This window comes from Ailuropoda melanoleuca, chromosome 13 (genome assembly GCF_002007445.2).
Source record: "Ailuropoda melanoleuca isolate Jingjing chromosome 13, ASM200744v2, whole genome shotgun sequence".
NCBI classification, from domain to species: Eukaryota; Metazoa; Chordata; class Mammalia; order Carnivora; family Ursidae; genus Ailuropoda; species Ailuropoda melanoleuca.
This window is the reverse complement of record NC_048230.1, coordinates 13,711,052-13,733,153: the sequence shown is the minus strand read 5'-3', so window position 1 is coordinate 13,733,153 and position 22,102 is coordinate 13,711,052. Positions and strand designations below refer to the sequence as shown.

The following is a 22,102-nucleotide window of genomic DNA, read 5'->3' as shown; positions in this document are numbered from 1 at the left end:
CAAATACTAGAAAATACTGTGAACATTATTGAGTAGTATTCAAATAATGTAACATTTAGAACTCTTAGCAAGGTTTATAGCACTATATACAATCACATGTTGAAAATGCCAATTTAGGAATTATTTTGCTTCCCAAACGTCCTATTTCTTGGAATGCTGTTCATAGGACTCCTATGAAATGTAGTATAAATTTATTTATACAGTAGCAGACAGGGCCATGAACACATACTTAGGGAGGGTTCCCTAGCTTTGTGAATGTAATGAGAAAGAAAAATTGGTCCCCTCACATCTAGGTTAGTAGCTGGCCTACTACTGAGTCAACAGGTCCTGCACAACCCACTGCCTTCAGTAACTGACAGGGAGTAAATACACTTAAGGTCAAATACCTGAAATCAAACTAGCTGATGTCAATCAACATACCATAAGCTATTTGCTGTGGCTTGCCCCATATATTGCAATGTCTCCCCAATAATACCTAAAGCAAGCTACTGATACTTTACCAACTCTAAGAAGTCTGAATATTAGAACTTTCTTAATCTCACCAGAAGGTGTCAATAGGTTTTCATACAACTGGGTGCCACTGATAGTAATTAAAGATACCATTACACGTAAGATGCCACAGAGATGTTAATGTGGAAAACAAAATCTGCATCTTGCAGTTAAAAGTTAAAGTAGAGTATTTCTGTATCAATTATCTACCACATTTTATGCTAGGGCTCTTTATACCGTACTTACTTCGAACTCCCTTATTCACGGGTGCTCAGATTTCACATGCTGGGGAAAGACATGAACCACCTGCTACCAGCAGACACTACTACTTCACCTGCCCCGCTCCTGTCTAATATGGAACCTCGCTACTGTTCAACCATCTCCCCTCTTCCATGTGGGCATGTGGAATGGGTCAAGGAGGGGAACCAAATGTTTCTAATGACTTTGCCAAGTTTCCTTTTTTTTGCAGTAATTAATGAGATAAAAGAGGACCTTAGGAAGTTGCTAAGGTGCTCTGACAAAGGTTTTCCTTGTTGATAGAGATATACAGAATGAAATAATCCTCCTGTATTCCCAGAATTTTATTCTGACTCTATATGAAGTTTGAAATTGCAGAAGCAATCTTGCCATCCTGAGGGGGGCTAAGCCAATTCACTGAGAATGGCAGTGTGAAAGATGGGGGGAAAATGAGTTCTTGAGGACATTAAACAGCTGTTTTCCAACCCTGAAACTGCCCTACCACAGTCAGGTGAGACTTCATGTTAATACAAGAGAGTAAAATCTTTTTTGTTTAAGCCAGCTGATTTGAGTTCTTGTAACTTAGATTAAAATCTCTCTTTTGGGGGCGCCTGGGTGGCACAGCGGTTAAGCCTCTGCCTTCGGCTCAGGGCGTGATCCCGGTGTTCTGGGATCAAGCCCCACATCAGGCTCCTCCGCTGTGAGCCTGCTTCTTCCTCTCCCACTCCCCCTGCTTGTGTTCCCTCTCTCGCTGGCTGTCTCTATCTCTGTCGGATAAATACATAAAAAAAAAAAATCTTTAAAAAAAAAATCTCTCTTTTGGGGGAGGGGGTGGAGGGAGAAAAAAAGAATCTTAAGCAGGCTCCACATCCAGCATGGACTCTGATGCAGGGCTCGATCTCATACCCTGAGATCATAACCCGAGCCAAAACCAAGAGTCAGATGCATAACCGACTGCACCACCCAGGTGCCCCCGGTGCCCCTTCTATTAAAATCTCTTAACCGGTATCCCAAAAGGGATCAGTTATGGCATAACATCAGACTTTGCATTCCTCTTTTAGTTTAAACAGGTTGCCATTAAGATTTGTAACAGGCATACCATGGCTCTTCCCTGGGATGGGTGGATTGATATTCTTGACTTGAAAGGAGATCTGTGCTACTTCAATAGGAACTCACTCAATCAGGGCATATGCTCCAGTTTTAGACTGAACAAGGAAGACACTGATCTACTTCAGGAGTTCCGCAGGGAGGGTTATCAACTGGCAGCAGCAGCAGGGGTGTGGGCGGTGTCAAGGTTTTTAGTATCAGGCCATTAAACACAAGATTAATGCAAGGTTGTCCTATATGGTCCCACTTAGAAAGAAAAAGGCCTGCTGCTGATGCGTGGCACGTCTAAGAAGTCATATTTCATCGATGCGCAAAAACATTTAAGAGACCACCTTAGTCCCAAATTCCCTGCGAGTAACAAAAACAATGCCTTAAAGCTTCTTCAGACAGATGTGACAGAGACAGAGAGACTTACCTATAGTCACCTGACACAGAAAATTTTCTCTTAGGAATTCTCAAATAAAGAGCCTTGTGTTTCCTAACCATGGATACAAAACAAACTCACTCAACTTTCTACCAAGGCGTATTGGTGTGAAAAATAAAGGTTTCTTGAGAATTGCTTCCTGCTGATAGAATAATACCATATCTGTGAGTAAGGCCCCATTCTTCTCTCCCAAAGTAGATTCCGAAAGGCTCAGAGCTCTCATTGTCCACTATGTTCCCTTCTTCCAGCCTTATCGGTTAGTCTCCTTCTCACCGTCTAGCCTGGGACGCTAATGGTAAACAAACTGTTTAGATGCCAACGAACCACAAGGGTGTACTTCTGTGCACCGCTGACTTGCATGTTCATACAGCGAGTTTTCTTACTCAGTTCTAGGTTCTTTATATCATATCACTCCTTATAGAAAAGAAAATGTCTTACTGGGTCACAGTGACCACTTCGCTCTAAATCTCAGAGTTTCAAGGATTTGAAAGTACATGGTAGATCCCAAATGTTGCCAAGCAAATGCCTTTCTCTAGTTTCTGATAAGCTGTCAATGATTAGCTCTAAATAAGAAACAGATGTCAAAAACTTTCAGGGTTAGGACTCCTAAGATAATGTGCATTTATGAGCTGAAGGCTGACATTAAGTCCAAGTCATCTTCTCACCACAGTGATTTAACATGCTTCTTGCCAGTTTTCCTGCTCCTAGAGTTCCACATCCCCTCTCCCGCCTCCAAATCCATTCTCCACAACACAGCTAGAACAGGAATTTAAAAACATAATTTAATTATCTCCCTTTTTGCTTAGATCCCATTCAAAAGACAAAGTCCAAATTTTAGCTACGACATACAATGTAACTCTTCATGATGTGTCCTCTGTTTCCACTCTGGCCTCATCTTTTACTAGTTTTCACCTGGCTAATTTGTCCTCATCCCTTAGGATGATCTTTCTAAGGGTGAACCAGGTTAGTTAAGATGACAGTTAAGAGCACGGGCTCTGGGTTCAAATTCCAGCCCTTTCATTTACTAACTCTGTGATTTTGGGTATTAAGATAAGTTACAAATCTAGGCTCCAGCCTATTCACATTATAGGTGAGATAATCAAGATAATAAAGTAACTACCATGTAGAGCTATACTGAGAAAACAAGATAAATCGGGAAAAGTCTTTGGCAGTCTCTAATATATAATGAAGACTTAGTAAATATTATCTATTATTTTTATTACTCCATACCTGGTCTTTGAGCTCTGTATACACCCTATCACAGCACCCATCATTCTCTATTGGCTATTAAATGGTCTGACACCTGGCTGATGGTTTCAATTGCTCTCCCTGCACCCATCCCACCACCACCAACACATATATCCACCAACATACCTGAAAACTACACCTTGTACCCATTTGTAACTGTGATCTACTCTGGCATGTGCTTCTTAGAGAATGGTCATCCCTGGTTGAGACACTGAACTCAACCAGCGGTTCTCAACTGGGGATGATTTTGCCTCCCAGGAAACATTTTTGGTTATTGTAACTCAGAGGAGGTACTGTTGGCACCTAGTAGTTAAAAGCCAAGGATGCCGCAAAACATCCTACAATGCAAAGGGCAGCCCTCTACAACAAAGAATCATCTGGCCCAAAATGTCAATGGTGTCAAGTTAAAGAAATCCTGAACTAAACACAAATTCAGGAATTACTTTTTCACCAGCATCAAATGCAATGACAGGCAAATTAGAAGCATTTCATAAATGCTGCATGAATAAAAGGGGGCTGTAATTCCAGCATATGCTATAAAAATTTAAGCCACTACCACTTATAATCAATATACATAAATACATCAAAACTAGCTAATCCCTACAGGTCCTTTCTTTAAAGATTTTTAATCAAAATATTTACACCTTAATGTTTTAACAATCAACACTTCACTTTAAAAATCCTTTTAATTTAATCTCTTCTACTGAAGTAATGCTGGCTGCCACAGGAGCATCAGCTTAGAAGGCAGTGGTTAGTATTCTTTAACTGAAAAACCTAAAAATGCCACCACCCACACACCCTCTCACAGGGCGGCCAGAGGTAAATGGTGGCACCGGCATATACACTTTGCGCTACAATTCATCGATCATTAAAATTCAAATGAGTGCAGAGATGGAAGGTGGCAGAATTTCAGAAAAATGGGGAAAACACTTCAATGCCAAATGTCATTAATAAAGTTGACATCCTTTTCTGCTAACCTATAAAAGACAACAATGGCAAAACACACAGCCTTATTTCAAAACACCTTCTGGGGCAGTTAGTTAAGCATTGACTTTTGATTTTGGCTCAGGTCATGATCTCAGGGTCCTGATATCAAGCCCTGTGTCAGGCTCTGCACTCAGCATGGAGTCTGTTTGTCCCTCTTCCTCTGCTCCTTCCCCATCTTCCCCCACTCATGCATGCTCTCTCTCAAATAAATAAATAAAATCTTAAAAAGAAAAAAAAAAACCCAAACACCTCTGCTACTCAAAATTACAGAATGTCTCCTATGCTTTTAGATAAAGAATGATGAACCTGGAAGAACACATAGAAGAATACTGAAAATCTAATTGAGAATGAACTGCCGGAGTTGAAGTCAGTTACCAAAAAAGGATTTTTTTAAATGGTTAAAGTTTGGAATAGTTTTATAGAGCAAAGCAATTTACAAATATTAATCAAGACTGACTTTAGGGTGCCTGGGTGGCTCAGTCTAACTTCAGCTCAGGTCATGATCTCCGGCTCCTGGGATCGAGTCCTGCATTGGGCTCCTGGCTCAATGGGGAGTCTGCTTGTCCCTCTCCCTCTCCCCCGACCCCTGCTTGTGCACTCTCAGAAATAAAATCTTTAAAAAAAAAAAAAAAAGAGCGCCCTTAAAAGCAAAGTCCTTAACACTTAATATTATAATTAGTTGTTTTTATGCATGCCTTCCCCCTAAGCCTGTGAACATATCTAATCTCACCTTTGCATATCTAGCAAATTTAACGCCTGTCATGTAGGTGACTTAACACATTTATTGAATGAGCAGATGAACTATTTGTAGATTCTACCCACTCCCCCCCATAAACCTCCCTTTTATGTAGTCAATTATCTACTTTGCCTTCCTCTGTGCTCAGTGTCCTAGTAAATCAAATTCAGTGGCACAATAAATGCTATATTCAGATCAAGCATGTTGGATGGTAAAGTCTCAATAACTTATTTAACTACTCCCCAACACCAACACAAAAAAAGATTTTTCCCACCTCCCACCAAATTATGACTTCATCATTCCATACCTTCCTCAGGGGCAGCTGAAGCTCCTTCAGGTAGTATAGGTTGTAATTCCCCAGTTTCAGAATTATTTTCCAAATCAGTCATTTGCATTCCTTCCAGACGACCTCCTTTAGCATTAGCCCTCAAAGGAGAAAACAACCTGATATTTTTGTATAACTAGTCAGTGATAGAATATATATTTTCTTCTTGTCCTGAAACTGAGCATGAAACCAAGTAGGGTATATGGTACTGGTGCTTAATACTAAATTTCAAGTATTGTTTTTCTTTAAAATTCACTTTAAGACCTACAATAAAAGGCTAGAAAATGATTGACTGCATCAATTTCAATATCCTAGTTGTGATACTGTATCAGTTTTGCAAAATGTCATCATTAGGGGAAACTGGGTAAGGTCCATAGGATCTCTCTGTATTATTTCTTAGAACTGCATGTGAACATATAATTATCTCAATAAAAATTCTGATCAAAAGACAAAAATAGAAGTCCTAAATAATATGTTCTCATTGATATGGAAACATGTCAGATATATTACTGAGAAAACAGGGTGTACATTTTGTATGAAAAAAGCTATGTAGCGGAAGTCCAAGATGGCAGAGGAGTAGGAGTCCTATCAAACCACTCTGAACACCTGCGAACTCAACTGGAGTTCAAAGAAAAGAATAGCAGCAACTCTATGAACAGGAAAGCGACCACTTTCTGCAAGGTAGGAGGTGCGGAGAACTGAATCCAAGGCAATATATGGGAAGACAGACTTACGCAGGAGCGAGCCTCCGTCAGCCGGCTACTGGCAAGTCATAGAGCAGTGGAACACAAAATAGGAACTTTTAAATGTCTGCTCTGGTGACGGACGTCGCTCTGATGGCTAAGCAGGGGGTGGAACCCTTGCTGGGACAGTGTGATTTCAGGACCCTTGGGAAGACTGGGGGTGCCTAACTGCTGCAGAGCTCTCAGGCATCGTAGTGGAGAAGCCGGCTGCAAAGAGTGAGCCGAGCAGTGGGCTCTCAGCTTGGGGTAGCCATAAACTGTGATTCCTGGCACAGTCAGGCCCCTGCTCAGGGGCCCAACAGGGGCATATCTGGGGGAGACTCCCTCCCTCCCCCGGGGAGGAGCAGCACAGAAGCGCACAGCAGCAACCTGCTGGGTCTGGAGACTCCAAACAGGTCGTGTGCCACAGATAGAAATGCTTGGTCACAGGCCGGGTGAGCACGGAGTGCGGACAGGGACCAGGGAGACAGGAGTGACTGACTGCTTTTCTCTGAGAGCGCACTGAGGAGTGGGCCCTAAGCTGTTGGCTCTTCCCAGGCCAAAGACTGGGAGGCTGCCATGTTCATTCTCATCCTCTAAAGCTGTGCGGAAAGGCTTCAAGGAACAAAAGTCACAGAGACCAAACCAGGGCAGATTACTTAGCCAGGCCCCTGGCGAGGGCGGTGCAAGAACATCCAGCCAAGACCAAGTTTATGGGTCAATGAGAACTGCAAAACTCCAGCACTAGGGGAACACAGCACATAGAATTCATGGCTTTTTTCCCCATGATTCTTTAGTCTTTCAATGTTAATTTTTTAAAATTTTTTTCCTTTTTTAAAATTATTCTTATTTCCTTTTTCAACCAACTTCTTAACAATTCCTTTTTTAAAAATCTTTTTTAGTTTTCATTTTTATAGTCATATTCTATCCCTTCATTGTATTTAACCTTATTTTTTGTATATTTATATAAGTTTTTCTTTCTTTAAAATTTTGGGATGCAGTTTCTTCTAACAGACCAAAATACACCCAAAATCTAGTGTATGGCTCTGTTCTAGTCACCAGCCTGATCATATTCTTTTTTTTTTCTTTCTTTCCCCCTGGTTTTGGGTCTTTTCTGATTTGTTTGCTGTATATTTCTCTGGGATCTCTGTTACCCTCTTATCATTTTGTTCTCTCGTTCATCTATTCTTCTCTCAACAAAAGGACAAAACGGAAAAACTCACCTGAAAAAATAGAACAAGAGGCAGTACCAACTGCAAGGGACCTAATCAATATGGACCTCAGTAAGATGGTGGAACTAGAAGTCAGAATAACGATTATAAAGATACTAGCTGGCCTTGAAAAAAGAATAGAAGACACTAGAGAATCCCTTTATGGAGAAATGAAATCTAACCAAGTTGAAATAAAAAGGCTATTAATGAGGTGCAATAAAAAATGGAGGCTCCAACTGCTAGGAGGCAGAAGAGAGGATTAGTGACATAGAAGACCAAATGATGGAGAATAAAGAAGCTAAGAAAAAGAGAGATAAACAACTACTGGATCACGAGGGAAGAACTTGAGAGATAACTGATAATATAGGGTTAAACAATATTAGAATAATCGGGATGCCAGAAGAAGAGAGAGAGAGAGGGGCAGAAGGTATACTGGAACAAATTACAGCAGAGAACGTCCCTAATTTGGGGAAGGAAACAGGCATCAAAATCCAAAATCAAAATAAAAATGGGTCAACACCCCAACATCTAATAGTAAAATTTACAAATCCCAGAGACAAAGAGAAAATCCTGAAAACAGCTCAGGACAAGAGGTCTGTAACCTACAACAGCAGAAACATTAGACTGGCTACAGACCTATCCACAGAAACTTGGCAGGCCAGAAAGGACTGGCATGATATATTCAGGGCACTAAACGAGAAAAACATGCACCTAAGAATACTCTATCCAGTGAGGCTATCATTGAAAATAGAAGGAGAGATAAAACGCTTCCAGGACAAACAGAAACTAAAAGAATTTGTGATCACCAAATGAGCCCTACAAAAAATATTGAAAGGAGTCCTCTAAGCAAAGAGACAGCCCAACAGTAACACAGACCAGAAAGGAACAGAGACAATATACAGTAACAGTCACCTTACAGGTAATACAATGGCCCTAAATTCTTATCTTTCCATAGTTACCCTGAATGTAAATGGGCTAAATGCCCCAATCAAAAGACACAGGGTATCAGATTGGATAAAAAAAGCAAGACCCATCCATATGCTGTCTGCAAGAGACTCATTTTAGACCCAAAGACACCTCCAGTTTTAAAGTGAGGGGGTAGAAACAATTTAGCATGCTAATGCACATCAAAAGAAAGCTGGAGTTGCAATCCTTTTATCAGACAAATTAGATTTTAAACCAAAGAATGTAATAAGAGACAAGGAAGGACACTATATCATACTTAAGTAAAGGGTCTATCCAACAAGAAGATCTAACAATTGAAAATATTTATGCCCCTAACATGGGAACAGCCAATTATGTAAGCCAATTAATAACAAAATCAAAGAAACACATGACAATGATACAATAATAGTAGGGGACTTTAACACCCCCCCTCACTGCAACGGACAGATCATCTAAGCAGAAGATCGACAAGGAAATAAGGACACACTGGACCAGATGGACTTCACAGGTATATTTAGAACATTCCGTCCCAAAGCTACAGAATACACATTCTTCTAGAGTGCACATGGAACATTCTCCAGAATTGATCACATCCTGGGTCACAAATCAGGTCTCAACCAGTACCAAAAGGCTGGGATCATTCCCTGCATATTTTCGGGCCACAAGGCTTTGAAACTGGAACTCAATCACAAGAGGAAAGTTGGAAAGAACTCAAATACATGGAGGCTAAAGAGCATCCTACTAAAGAATGAAGGGGTCAACCAGGAAATTAAAGAAGAAATTTAAAAAATTCATGGAAACAAATGAAAACAAAAACACAACTGTTCAAAATCTTTGGGATGCAGCAAAGGCAGTCCTCAGAGGGAAGTATATAGCGCTACAAGCCTTTCTCAAGAAACAAGAAAGGTCTCCAATATACAACCTAACCCTACACCTAAAGGAGCTGGAGAAAGAACAGCAAATAACGCCTAAACCCAGCAGGAGAAGAGCAATAATAAAGATCAGAGCAGAAATCAATGAAATAGAAACTAAAAGAACAGCAGAACAGATCGATGAAAGCAGGAGCTGGTTCTTTGAAAGAATTAATAAAATTGATAAACCCCTGGCCAGACTTATCAAAAAGGAAAGAGAAAGGATTCAAATAAAATCATGAATGAAACAGAAGAGATCACAACCAACACCAAAGAGATACAAACAATTTTAAGAACATATTATAAGCAACTACATGCCAACAAATTAGACAATCTGGAAGAAAGAGATGCATTCCTAGAGACATATAAACTTCCATAACTGAACCAGGAAGAAACACAAAACCTGAAGAGACCCATAACCAGCAAGGAAATTGAAGCAGTAATCAAAAATCTCCCAACAAACAAGAGCTCAGGGCCAGATGGCTTCCTAGGGGAATTCTACCAAACATTTAAAGAAGAATTAATATCTATTCTTCTGAAGCTGTTTCAAAAAATTGAAATGGAAGGAAAACTTGCAAACTCTTTTTATGAGGCCAGCATTACCTTGATCCCAAAACCAGACAAAGACCCCACAAAAAAGGAGAATTACAGACCAATATCCCTGATGAACATGGATGCAAAAATTCTCACCAAAGTATTAGCCAGTAGGATCCAACAGTACACTAAAAAGATTATTCACCACGACCAAGTGAGATTTATTCCTGGGCTGCAAGGTTGGTTCGACATCAGTAAATCAATCATTGTGATACACTACATTAATAAAAGAAAGGACAAGAACCACTGATCCTCTCGGTAGATGCAAAAATGCATTTGACAAAGTGCAACAGCCTTTCTTAAAACTCTTCACAGTGTAGGGATAGAAGGTATATACCTCAATATCATCAAAGCCGTCTATGAAAAACCCACAGCAAATATCGTTCTCAATGGGGAAAAACTGAGAGCTTTTCCCCTAAGGTCAGGAACATGGCAGGGATGGCCACCATCACCACTGCTGTTCAACATAGTACTAGAAGTCCTAGCCTCAGCAATCACACAACCAGAAGAAATAAAAGGCATCAGAATCGGCAAAGAAGAAGTCAAACTCTCACTCTTTACAGACTCTTTTCATGTGGAAAACCCAAAAGACTCCACCCTAAAACTGCTAGAACTCATACAGGAATTCAGTAAAGTAGCAGGATATAAAATCAATGCACAGAAATCAGTTGCATTTCTATACACCAACAAAGAGACAGAAGAAAAAAAAATTAAGGAGTCGATCCCATCTACGATTGCATCAAAAACCATAAGATACCTAGGAATAAATCTAACCAAAGAGGCAAAGGATCTGTACTCAGAAAACTATAGAATACTCATGAAAGAAACTGAGGAAGACACAAAGAAATGGAAAAATGTTCCATGCTCATGGATTGGAAAAACAAATATTGTGAAAATGTCTATGCCACCTAGAGCAATCTACACATTCGATGAAGTCCCTATCAAAATACCATCGACTTTTTTCACAGAAATGGAACAAATAATCCTAAAATCTGTATGGAACTAGAAAAGACCCCGAATAGCCGGAGGAATGCTAAAAAAGAAAACCAAAGCTGGTGGCATCACAATTCCGGACTTCAAGCTCTATTACAAAGCTGTAATCATCAAGACAGTACGGTACTGGCACAAAAACAGACACATAGATCAATGGAACAAAACAGAGAACCCAAAAATGGGACTCTCAACTCTATGGTCAACTAATCTTCAACAAAGCAGGAAAGACTATCCAATGGGAGAAAGACAGTCTCTTTAACAAATGGTGTTGGGAAAACTGGACAGCCACGTGCAGAAGAATGACACTGGACCACTTCCTTATACCATACACAAAAATAGACTCAAAATGGATGAAAGACCTAAATGTGAGACAGGAATCCATCAAAATCCTAGAGGAGAACACAGGCAGCAACCTCTTCGATCTCAGCCGCAGCAACTTCTTGCTAGACACATCTCCAAAGGCAAGGGAAACAAAGGCAAAAATGAACTATTGGGACTTCATCAAGATAACAAAGCTTTTGCACAGCAAAGGAAACAGTCAACAAAACCAAAAGGCAACTGGTTGACAGAATGGGAGAAGATTTTTGCAAATGACATATCAGATAAAGGGCTTGTATCCAAAATCTATAAAGAAAGTATCAAACTCAACACCCAAGGAACAAATAATCCAACCAAGAAATGGGGCAGAAGACATGAACAGACATTTCTGCAAAGAAGACATCCAAATGGCCAAGAGACACATGAAAAAGTGCTCAACATCACTCGGCATCAGGGAAACACAAATCAAAACCACAATGAGACACCACCTCACATCATTCAGAATGGCTAAAATTAACAAGTCAGGAAACGGACAGATTTTGGGAAGGATGTGGAGAAAGGGGAACCCTCTACACTGTTGGTGGGAATGCAAGCTGGTGCAGCCACTCTGGAAAACAGTATGGAGGGTCCTCAAAAAGTTGAAAACAGAGCTACCCTACAACCCAACAATTGCACTACTGGGTATTTACCCCAAGGATACAAATGTAGTGATCCGAAGGGGCACCTGCACCTCAATGTTTATAGCAGCAATGTCCACAACAGCCAAACTACAGAAAGAGCCCAGATATCCATCAACAGATGAATGGATAAAGAAGATGTGGTATATATACTAAATGGAATAGTATACAACCATCAAAAATATGAAATGTTACCATTTGCAAATACATGGATGAAACTAGAACGTATTATGCTAAGTGAAATAAGTCAATCAGAGAAAGACAATTATCATATGATGTCACTGATATATGGAATTTGAGAAACAAGGCAGAAGAGTATAGGGGAAGAGAGGAAAAAACGAAACAAGAAGAAACCAGTGAGGGAGACAAACCATAAGAGACGTTTTTATTTTTTTCCCATAAGAAACTCTTAATCTTAGGAAACAAACTGAGGGTTGTTGGAGTGTAGGGGGTAGGAGGAATGCGGTAGTTGGATGATGGATACTGGGGAGGGTATGTATTGTGGTGAGCGCTATGAATTGTGTAAGACTGATGAATCACAGACCTGTACTCCTGAAACAAATAATAAATTATATGTTAATAATAAAAAAAGAAATTATTTTTAACCAAATAAAAACAATATAGCAGTATCACTTTAAAAATGGCATCATCAGAAAATTATTCTTGGTAAATATTTATGTGCTTTAATCAGTTTCAAAATACTCTAATATTATGCCATTGATATTTTTCTGATGAATATATTTTGTTCAATATGGTCTTGTAAGTAAAATTTTTCCATATAATTACAATCATCTTAAAGATGCCATTTTAAAGTTGATAAATTTTAGAATTGTTTAAAAAAAGCTATATAGTCACAGCTGCTTAAATATGCATAAAAACTGAGAAGACACAGCATATATAAAAAATTAAAAACAGCAGTAATGTGTGTAGGCAGAAAGCTGGAAAGCTAAGCAGATGGGAGACAAAGATGGGGAAATTTTCACTTAATATTCTTTTCTTACTTCCAATTTGAACCACTTATTATTAGTATGTAAAATATTTTCTTACAAATATTTTAAATCAGGCAAGGAAAAAAAGACACAAGTTAGAAAACACCACATAAACCAGGCTAGCAATACAGTTAACTGTAAAATGAGTGTTATAGCTAAGAGCAGCAGATATTTACAGAGGATTTTACAGTCTAGGAAAAAAGTCTCTGGTCATATGCATTTAATTGTTATGACTAAAGACAGATATAAATATCTCTATGACAAAATATAAAAGCCAGTTGTACCTTCTACCTGAAAGGAGTATGTATAAAATCAGGGTAGGTAATGGGAAGGAGAAGACAATCCTAATGATTATAACACCTTTACACTGCTTAAACGAGAGCTAAAACAGAAAACTAAATCATACCAGCTGTTCTTTTACATTTGGTAATTATCCAAACCTTAAAACTGTTTAAATTAGGTAAACTTAGGGGATGTTAATCTCTCTCTAAATTTAATTCCAAGTTTTTTTTTTCAAAGTCTCCAAGGTAGAACTATTCCATTGCTTAAAATTAGAAATGTATTTAATATCCATAAAATATTAGCAGATGGATATTAAGGGCTCATCTAGCACATTCACAGACAATACATACCATACACTCTAACTTTTTAATGGATGGCGGTTTAACTGACATGGCTGGGATTTGAGTTTCTATTTCCTGGGCGAGAGATAAAGGTCATGACTACCATATAGTATATCCTTTTGAGAAATTCCAACTCTGAGTTTTGAAGACATTTTCATAAGAGAAGAGAAAATAGGTGAGATGAAAGTACAAAAGCAGTGTTAAAATAAAACTGCCAGAAGTGCTTTGTTACATACGAAATATGTGTGAAAGACCTATGACATAATATAGCCCAGCACAAATGTCTTTGAAAAGTGTTGAGGAGACAGGAGAAACAGAAAAAAAAAAAAAGCTGATACATACATCAAAAACTTACAAGGCAGAATTCACACAAGGTTACACACTTCAGTGAAAATGATCTCTTAAGATAAATGAATGTCTGATACTATCTCATTTGATTCCATTAAGAAAAAAAGGTCTCTGGTGCTTTATAGTTAGATTTTAATACAACAAACAAGCCTTCCATCTGCTAAAAAATTAACAAAGTGGAAATTTATTTTATTCATTATGATGTAGACTTAAAAAGTGTCAAACAAAGCTATTAGCTATTACTCTATTACATAAACAAAAGAACTTACCCCAAGGTGACCATTTTCCTCCTTTTCTCAACAGCAGGTAAACCACTGAAAACCGCAACCACAACAGCATCCGAATCCAAAGCCTGACACTGCCGGTCTTCGGATTTTGGCAAAATATCACTGATAGTGCCATGTGTTAAAGCTCGGGGAGAACTGTGCCTGCTCCCAGACTGAGAGCTTCCTGGGGAGCCTATAGAAAAGAAAGGGGATACTCAGAAAGAAGGCAAACAAAAGCTCTCTAGTCTCCACTTTAGAATATCTCACTACATAAACATTTTTAAACTGCAGGAAAACTCAAAAACAATCAAAAAATATATCCCAGTTTTTTGATGCCAAATATTTAAAATTAAGGAATCCAGAATATGCAGTCTAACGGCTGCATTTTTTTACCAATGGGTCTATTTTCTTGGGAGATCAAGGAACTTTCATATCAAGTTTCAGCATTGTTGGTGCCTTTAAAGATCTAAATCTATGTACACCATAAGATCAATTTTAAATAACAAACATCTATCCACTGAAATTATATTTTAAACTCTCCAAGTTTACCTTCAGATAGAGTTTGACAGTCTCCCTTTGAACGGCTATTTTCCCCAGAGTCTATTGCTCTTCGAAGTGACAGACTACCAGCTACACTGGACCGAGCTGGCTTGGGTGAATTAGTCTTCTTATTTGTGGCTGCAAAGACATGTAAAAATATTTCCGAATAAGATGAAAATAGAACAAAACTCACTACCTAGGCAGTCAGAGGAAGGCTAATCTTATGGAATGTATTCTATCTACTGTGTCCAAAATACCCAGGACACTCTGGTCCCAAATGGTTTATTTGGGGTTTTATGCAAAAGGTGTTCCTACTTTGCTACTTGTGGAGCAGAGTCTCAACAAAACCAGAAAAATATCAGTAAATTTCAAAAGAAAAATCCTACCAGATATGAATTCCAATCTCAATGTCCAAGTATTAACAACAAAAATACAACCCCCAAAACGCTTGAAAATTGTAAATTATTGGATTAACAAGAAAATCAATGATTTAGAAATAAATCACAAATACAATACACAAGATGTTTGTGGCTAAAACAATTAGGGAAAAAAAGTGTATAGCCTTATAATGAATTAGAAAAAAAATGAAACTAAGTGGCCTAACATGCACAGACTCAAAGAGACAGAAAAAGAATAAAAATAAATAAAAAGAAAGCAGAAGACACGCATTTAAAGGTAATAAATAGGATCAGCAAGGTAGTAGGACACGAGACCAAGAACTGATTATCTTTTCATAGACCAGCAAAGCACAATCAAGAATGCAATTAAATAAACAATTCCATTTATAATAGCACCAAACAGAATAAAATACTTAAGAAAAATTTAAGAAATGTAAGACTTACATATTGAAAACTATCACACACAGATGAAAGACAATAAAGATGAAAATTTTTGAATCTTTCCAATAAACGCTTAATAAAAAAAAAGATGGGGAAAAAAACTGTGTTCATTGATCAGAAGACAATATTGTTAACATGGCAATACTCCCAAAATTGATCTAGAAATTCAACACAATGTCTATAGAAATTCCAATTGTCTTTTTTAAAATTTTATTTTTAATTTTTTTTTAAAGAGAGAGAAAGGGGGAAGGTGAGAGAGACTCTCCAGCAGACTCCCAGCTGAGTGAGTGAGGAGCCCAATGTGGGGCTCAATTCCACAACCTGAGATCATGACCAGAGCCAAAATCAAGAGGTGGACACTTAACTGAGCCATCCAGGAGCCACAACTATCTTTCTTTTTAACTACAGAAATTGATAAGCTAATTCTAAAATTCATATGAAAAGATCCAGAATACCCAAAAAACATCTTGAATGGAAGACTCACACTTCTGATTTCAAAAACTTGCTATAAAACTATACTAACCAAGACTGTGCGGTATACTGGTGTAAAGACAAAAATATTGATCTATGGAACAGAATTGAGAGTCCAGAAATAAACCACTTATGGTTAATTAATTTTTGGTAAGGAGGCCAAGACAATTCAATGGACAAAGGGGAAAAGAAGATGGACAATAACAAGTGTTGGCAAGGACATGGAAAAATTGGAACCCTCAACTGGGTTCTAATTAGGAATTGGATGGGAATGTAAAACGGTACAGCTGCACTGGATACAGTTATGGCAGTGCCTCGAGAAGTTCCCCTATAACCCAGCAATTCCACTTCTAAGCATATACCCAAGATAAATAAAAACATATGTCCACACAGATATATGTAGATGAATATTCATAGCAGCATTATTCATAATAGCCAAAAAGTGACAAAACACTACATGATGCCCATCAAATGATGGGTAAACAGAACATGGTTCGCATATACAATGAAGTAATGATTCAGCCATAAAAAGGAATGAAATAATACATGCTACAACACGGATGACCCTTGGAAATGTTATGCTAAGTGAAAGAAGCCAGACACAGAGGCCTCATATTGTATGATTCTATTTATATGAAAAGTCCAGAAGAAGTAAAATATATAGAGAAATACACTAGAGGTTACCAGGGGCTAGAGGAAAGGAAAAATGGGAGAGTGACTGTTCATGGGTATGGAGTTTTTGGGGAGAGGGTGATGAAAATGTTGTAGATGGTGTTCTAGATAATGGTGATCATTACATGACTTTATGAATATATTAAAAACTGTTGAATATGTACGCTTGAAAAAAAGATGTGAGAAAAAATTAAGGCCGATTTTTCCACTACAATGTATATATAAATTATAATATGGTCCTTAACCAATAATGCATTCTGTTAATGCACTATTAAATTAAAACAGAAACAAAGGTGGAATTTACTGTAACAAAAAGGCAGACGAAAGTAGATGAAATATATCTAAGAATTAGGTCTTTGAAGAGACAAATAAAATGGACAAGTTTCCAGCAAGTCAAATCAAAGGGCAAAATAAGAAAACACATATAAGCAAAATAAGAGAAAAAGTTTAACAGCCCATATTCAGAGGACTTTTTAAAATTTATAAGACTAGCATAAGTGGCTTTATGCCAATAAATTAAAATATCTAATAAAATGAGTAATTTTCAAGGAAAATTAATTATGGAAACTGGTTTAAGGAGGAGAAATATGAGACCAATAAACACACTGAAATTAAAAGGTTGTTAAAGTTTTGTCCCTGAAAGAACTACTAAATGGTTTTATGAATGAATTTCATTAAACTTTTAAAGAGCAGATAAGATGTTAAAATAATTTCATAGACAGAAAAGGACAAAAGCTTCTGAATTTGTTCCATAAGGCTGGCATAAAATTGGAATTCAAATGGAGGAAGGATAATGTAACAAAAATATAACTCCATTTTACTTATGACTACAATACTCAAGAATTTGAACTAAAGTATTAGCAAGCTGAATATGGAAGTACATTTTAAAAAATTACAAATTATCAAAACCAAGTAGGATTCATTCTACTATTTCAAGAATGGTCATCATTAGATAAAGAATGTAATTCTTTAAAGTTAAAGTAATTGAACAAAATAATATGATCATTTTGACAGATGCCAAAAAAGCATAATTCTATACAACTTCTTGATAAATAAACCACCTCTTAGTAAGTAGAAAAAGAGGTAGTTTGGTGCAATAGTGAAAGCCATTGGGTCTGTGGTTCAAGTTCTTGGCTCTCCCAATTACCACTGTGAAACTCTGACGATGCTGTTTAATGCCCTGTGCCTCCATTTATCCATCTGTAAATTGGGGATAAAAATAACTTGCCACAGAGTTGTTGGGATTAAGTGAGTTAATGCACATGTGACTTAGAACGATATCCCTCACAGACTAAACAGTGGTACTTATTGTACATAGTAATTATTAGCAATAGAAGGATGTATCTTTTAGGTTGGTAAGAACTATTAAAACATATAGCAGGGGTGCCTAAGTGGCGCAGTCGGCTATGCATCTGACTTGGTTTCGGCTCAGGGCGAGATCTAAGAGATCAAACCCCGCGTCCAGCTCTCCGCTCAGTACAAAGTCTAGTTGAGATACTCTCTCCCTCTCCTTCTGCCCCTCCTGCTCCTGTGCTCACACTTTCTCCCTCTCTAAAATAAAAAAATAAATCTTAAAAAAAATATATAGCAAATTTTGTACTTGAGAAAACAAAAGGAATTCTCTATTACTGCTATTAGTTAGCATTGTTCTGACACCCTAGCCTACACAATGAAAAATGTAAAGTAAATAAGCAAAAAAGAAATGAACAAACTATAATAATTTGTTGATAATATGATCACCTACTTCAAAATTCAAGATTCGACTGAAAAACTTAGAATTTAAAAATTTCACTAGGTGGGCTGAATACAAGACAAACATGTAAAAACCAATAGTATTCCTACAAGTGACAAATAATTAGAAAATATTACGGGGGCAGGGGAAGAAATCCCATTCACAATAGCAACCTAAGTTATAACCTATCTAGAAATAAATATAACATACAGAACTTATATGAAGAAAACTAAAACTGTGAACTATATATAAGAGATGACCAGAATAAATGGAGAGAAATACCATGTTCTCAGATGTTAATGCTTCAATACTGAAAAAATGTCAATCCCCCAAATTAAATGTAATTAAATCCATTAAATAATGCAATTCTGGTCAAAATGTTTTTCTGGAAGAGTAAATGTGCAAGAACCATCAAGAATATTTCAAAAACAAAAACAAAAATGAAGGCAAGTCAATCAGTATTACAAACTATGAAATATAGTAGTTAAAGACATTACAAATATTCAGGTAACAATATCAAATTGCTGTTTTTGCAGGTCAAAAATAGTTGCATGTTGGCAATTTCACATGATTTAACCTCTATGAATGATTTAAAACCAGAACAATCCAAATAAGGGAATTTGGTCTATTAATAAAGGATGCATTTCATATGTTGGACAGAGTGGATTCTTCAAAAAACATGTTTCTTTTGGGAAAAAGAAAATCCCTGAACTTACCTCACACACCATCATGAAAAACAAATTATATATGGTATAGTGACCTAAATGTTAAAAAGTTAAAAAAAAATACTATAAGAAAACAGGGGTCATTTTTATAAACTTGGGAGTCAAAGGCCTTCCAAATAAAAACATTAAACCCAAAAACTATGAATACTATTAATAGATCTGTCTAAAATAAAAAATTTAAAACTGTCAGAAAAATAAAAGCAAGTGGCAACAGGAGAGAAGTACTTGCAAAAGTAGGTAACAAAAGCTTTTTGCAAAAGTCCATCTAAAGAGCATTATTTCTTTTTGTTTTAGATTGTCATTTCCTTGACAACTAGATTGGGTTGAGTATCCTTTGAGATGTATACTGCCCATTCTTACGTTAACAGCCTAATCATAACCTTTACTTAATTTTCTATTGAACTGTCATGCTTGTTTTAGGAGAATTTTAGGTATTTGGCAATCATCCTCTCCTCTATTCATCTCTACTGGATTACTGCCATCAGTATCAAGCATTATATATTCCATTTTAATAAACACACAAATAGCCCAGAAATAAATGCTCACATATATGCTCAAATGATTTTTTTTTTTAAAGTAATCTCTACCTCCAAAATGGGGCTTGAACTCACAACCCTAAAATCAAGAGTCACACACTCGGGGCGCCTGGGTGGCTCAGTCGTAAAGCGTCTGCCTTCGGGCTCAGGGCGTGATCCCGGAGTCCTGGGATCGAGCCCCACATCAAGCTCCTCTGCTGGGAGCCTGCTTCTCCCTCTCCCACTCCCCCTGCTTGTGTTCCCTCTCTCGCTGGCTTTCTCTATCTCTGTCAAATAAATAAGTAAAATCTTTAAAAAAAGAAAAAAAAGAGTCACACACTTTACTAACTAAGCCAGCCGGGCACCCCTTTAATGATATTCAACAAGGGTATCAAGACCATTCAATGATGAGAGGAAAATCTTTTCAACAAATGGTGTTAGGAAGGCTGATATCCACACATGAACAAATTCAAGTTGGACCCTTACCTAACACCATATACAAAATTAACTAAAAATAGATCCAAGACATTTATAAATATAAGATCTACAACTATAAAACTCTTGGTGCTCCTGGGTAGTGAAGTTGGTTGGTTTAAGTGTTAGACTCTTGGTTTCGACTCAGGTTGTGATCTCAGAGTTGAGCCCGCGTGGGGTTCCACACTCAGCACAGTTTCTCTCTCCCTCTCCTTCTGCCCCTCCCCCCCACTTTCCCAAATACATAAATCTTTAAAAAAAAAAATGACAACAAAACACCCCTACAAAACTCCAAGAAAACATAGGGGAAAAGCTTCATAACATCAACTTTAGCAATGCTTTTTTGAAATATGACACCAAAGCACAGGCAACAAAAGGGAAAAAAAGATAAAACAGGACTTCAACAAAATTAAAAACTTTTACCATCGAAAGATACAAGCAACAGAGTGAAAAGGCAACGTGCTGAATAGGAAAAAATACTTGCAAATCATATATCTGATAAGGGATTTTTAAAAAAAGATGTATTTATTTAAGAGAGAGCACACATCCACGCGCACACGTGTTGGGGCAGGGGGCAAAGGGAGAGGGGGAGAAGAGAAACTCAAGCAGGCTCCCCACTGAAACCAGAGCGCAATGCAGGGCCTGACCTCACAATGCTGGGCTCAATCGCATGACCCTGAGATCATGACCTGAACTGAAATCAAGAGTCAGATGCTTTACCAACTGAACCACCTAGGTGCTCCATCTGATAAGGGATTAATACCCAGAATACAGAGAACTCTTAAAACTCAAAAACAAAAAGCCAACCCAGGGCAGTGGGCTGGCTCAGTTGGTAGAAGCTGTGACTCTGACTCTTGATCTCGGGATCATAAGCTTGAGCCCCACACTGGATATAAAAATTATTTAAAAATAAAATCTTGGGGGAGGAGGGGAGAAAAAAACAACAACTCCATCCATTTCAAAAAATGGGCAAAGGACCTGAATACACAGTTCTCCAATGAAATGAAAATATATACAAATGGCTGATAAACACTATAAAATGTTCAACATCACTGATAAATGTGAATCAAAAGCGTAATAAGACAGTCGGCGTTCCAAGATGGCGGAGGAGCAGGAGACCTAAAGTTCGTCTGGTCCCAGGAATTCAGCGAGAGAGCTCAAACCATTCCGAATACCTATGAATGCAACTGGAGAATGAAGAAAAGAGTAGCAGAAACTCTATGAACAGAAAGGCAACCACTTTCTGCAAGGAGGAGAAAAGATGGAGGAGGAGTAGGCGACCCTTTCTCAGCAGGTCCGAGTCGAGCTGGATATCTACCAGAGCATTCTGAACACCCACAGAATCAGCCTGAGACGCAGGAAGATACATCTGGATCTCTACAAATGAACATCTCCAATGCTGAGTATTGAGGTACGAAGCGGGGAGCTGTGAATCCGAGCACAGATTTAGGAAGATAAAGGGAAGGGGGAGGGAGCCTCTGCGCTCAGGCGCCGGGAAGCAATAGCCCCTTATGCTGGGGAGTGGGCTGGACTCTCAGACCAGCACCCGCAAGAGAGCGGACTGAGTCAGTGAGCAGTGAGCATGGGAACGCCCGTATCCAAACAGAGTTAAAGTGGCCAGAACATCAGTGGAGAACGGGCCGCAATCCCTCCGTTCTGAAACAGAGGCTAGGATACGGCCACTGCTGCTCTGACTCTCAGAAGAGGCACAGCAAACCGCCAGGGAAAGCTGCCAGAGAACAAAAGCCTGGAAATACCAGCTCACAGGGTGCCCATCCCCATCCCCCCCGCAGGGGACACGGAGACTCTACCCAAACAGGGTTTCCTGAGTATCAGCGCAGCAGGCCCCTCCCCCAGAAGGCAGGCTGAAAAATCAAGAAGCCCACATCCCCGGGTGCCTGGGTGGCGCAGTCATTAAGCGCCTGTCTTCTACTCAGGGCGTGATCCCGGCGTTCCAGAAAGGAGTCCCTCATCGGGCTTCTCC

General features: G+C 38.4%; 1 protein-coding gene across 16 annotated transcripts in view; it reads right to left on the bottom strand.

Annotated features, from left to right (window-relative positions):
* Positions 1–22,102, bottom strand: part of TRIM37 (tripartite motif containing 37) — a 196,066-nt gene that overhangs the window by 36,779 nt on the left and 137,185 nt on the right. For 9 of the 16 annotated variants that reach the window (XM_034641097.1, XM_034641108.1, XM_034641099.1 and 6 more), the window contains 3 exons: positions 14,700–14,828; positions 14,154–14,343; positions 5,536–5,672 (listed from right to left, as the gene is read on the bottom strand). In XM_034641097.1, the coding sequence (XP_034496988.1) occupies positions 5,536–5,672; positions 14,154–14,343; positions 14,700–14,828 (456 nt within the window). The remainder of the gene's footprint in view (positions 1–5,535; positions 5,673–14,153; positions 14,344–14,699; positions 14,829–22,102) is intronic. The other 7 variants (XM_034641098.1, XM_034641100.1, XM_034641103.1 and 4 more) reach the window with 2 other exon arrangements.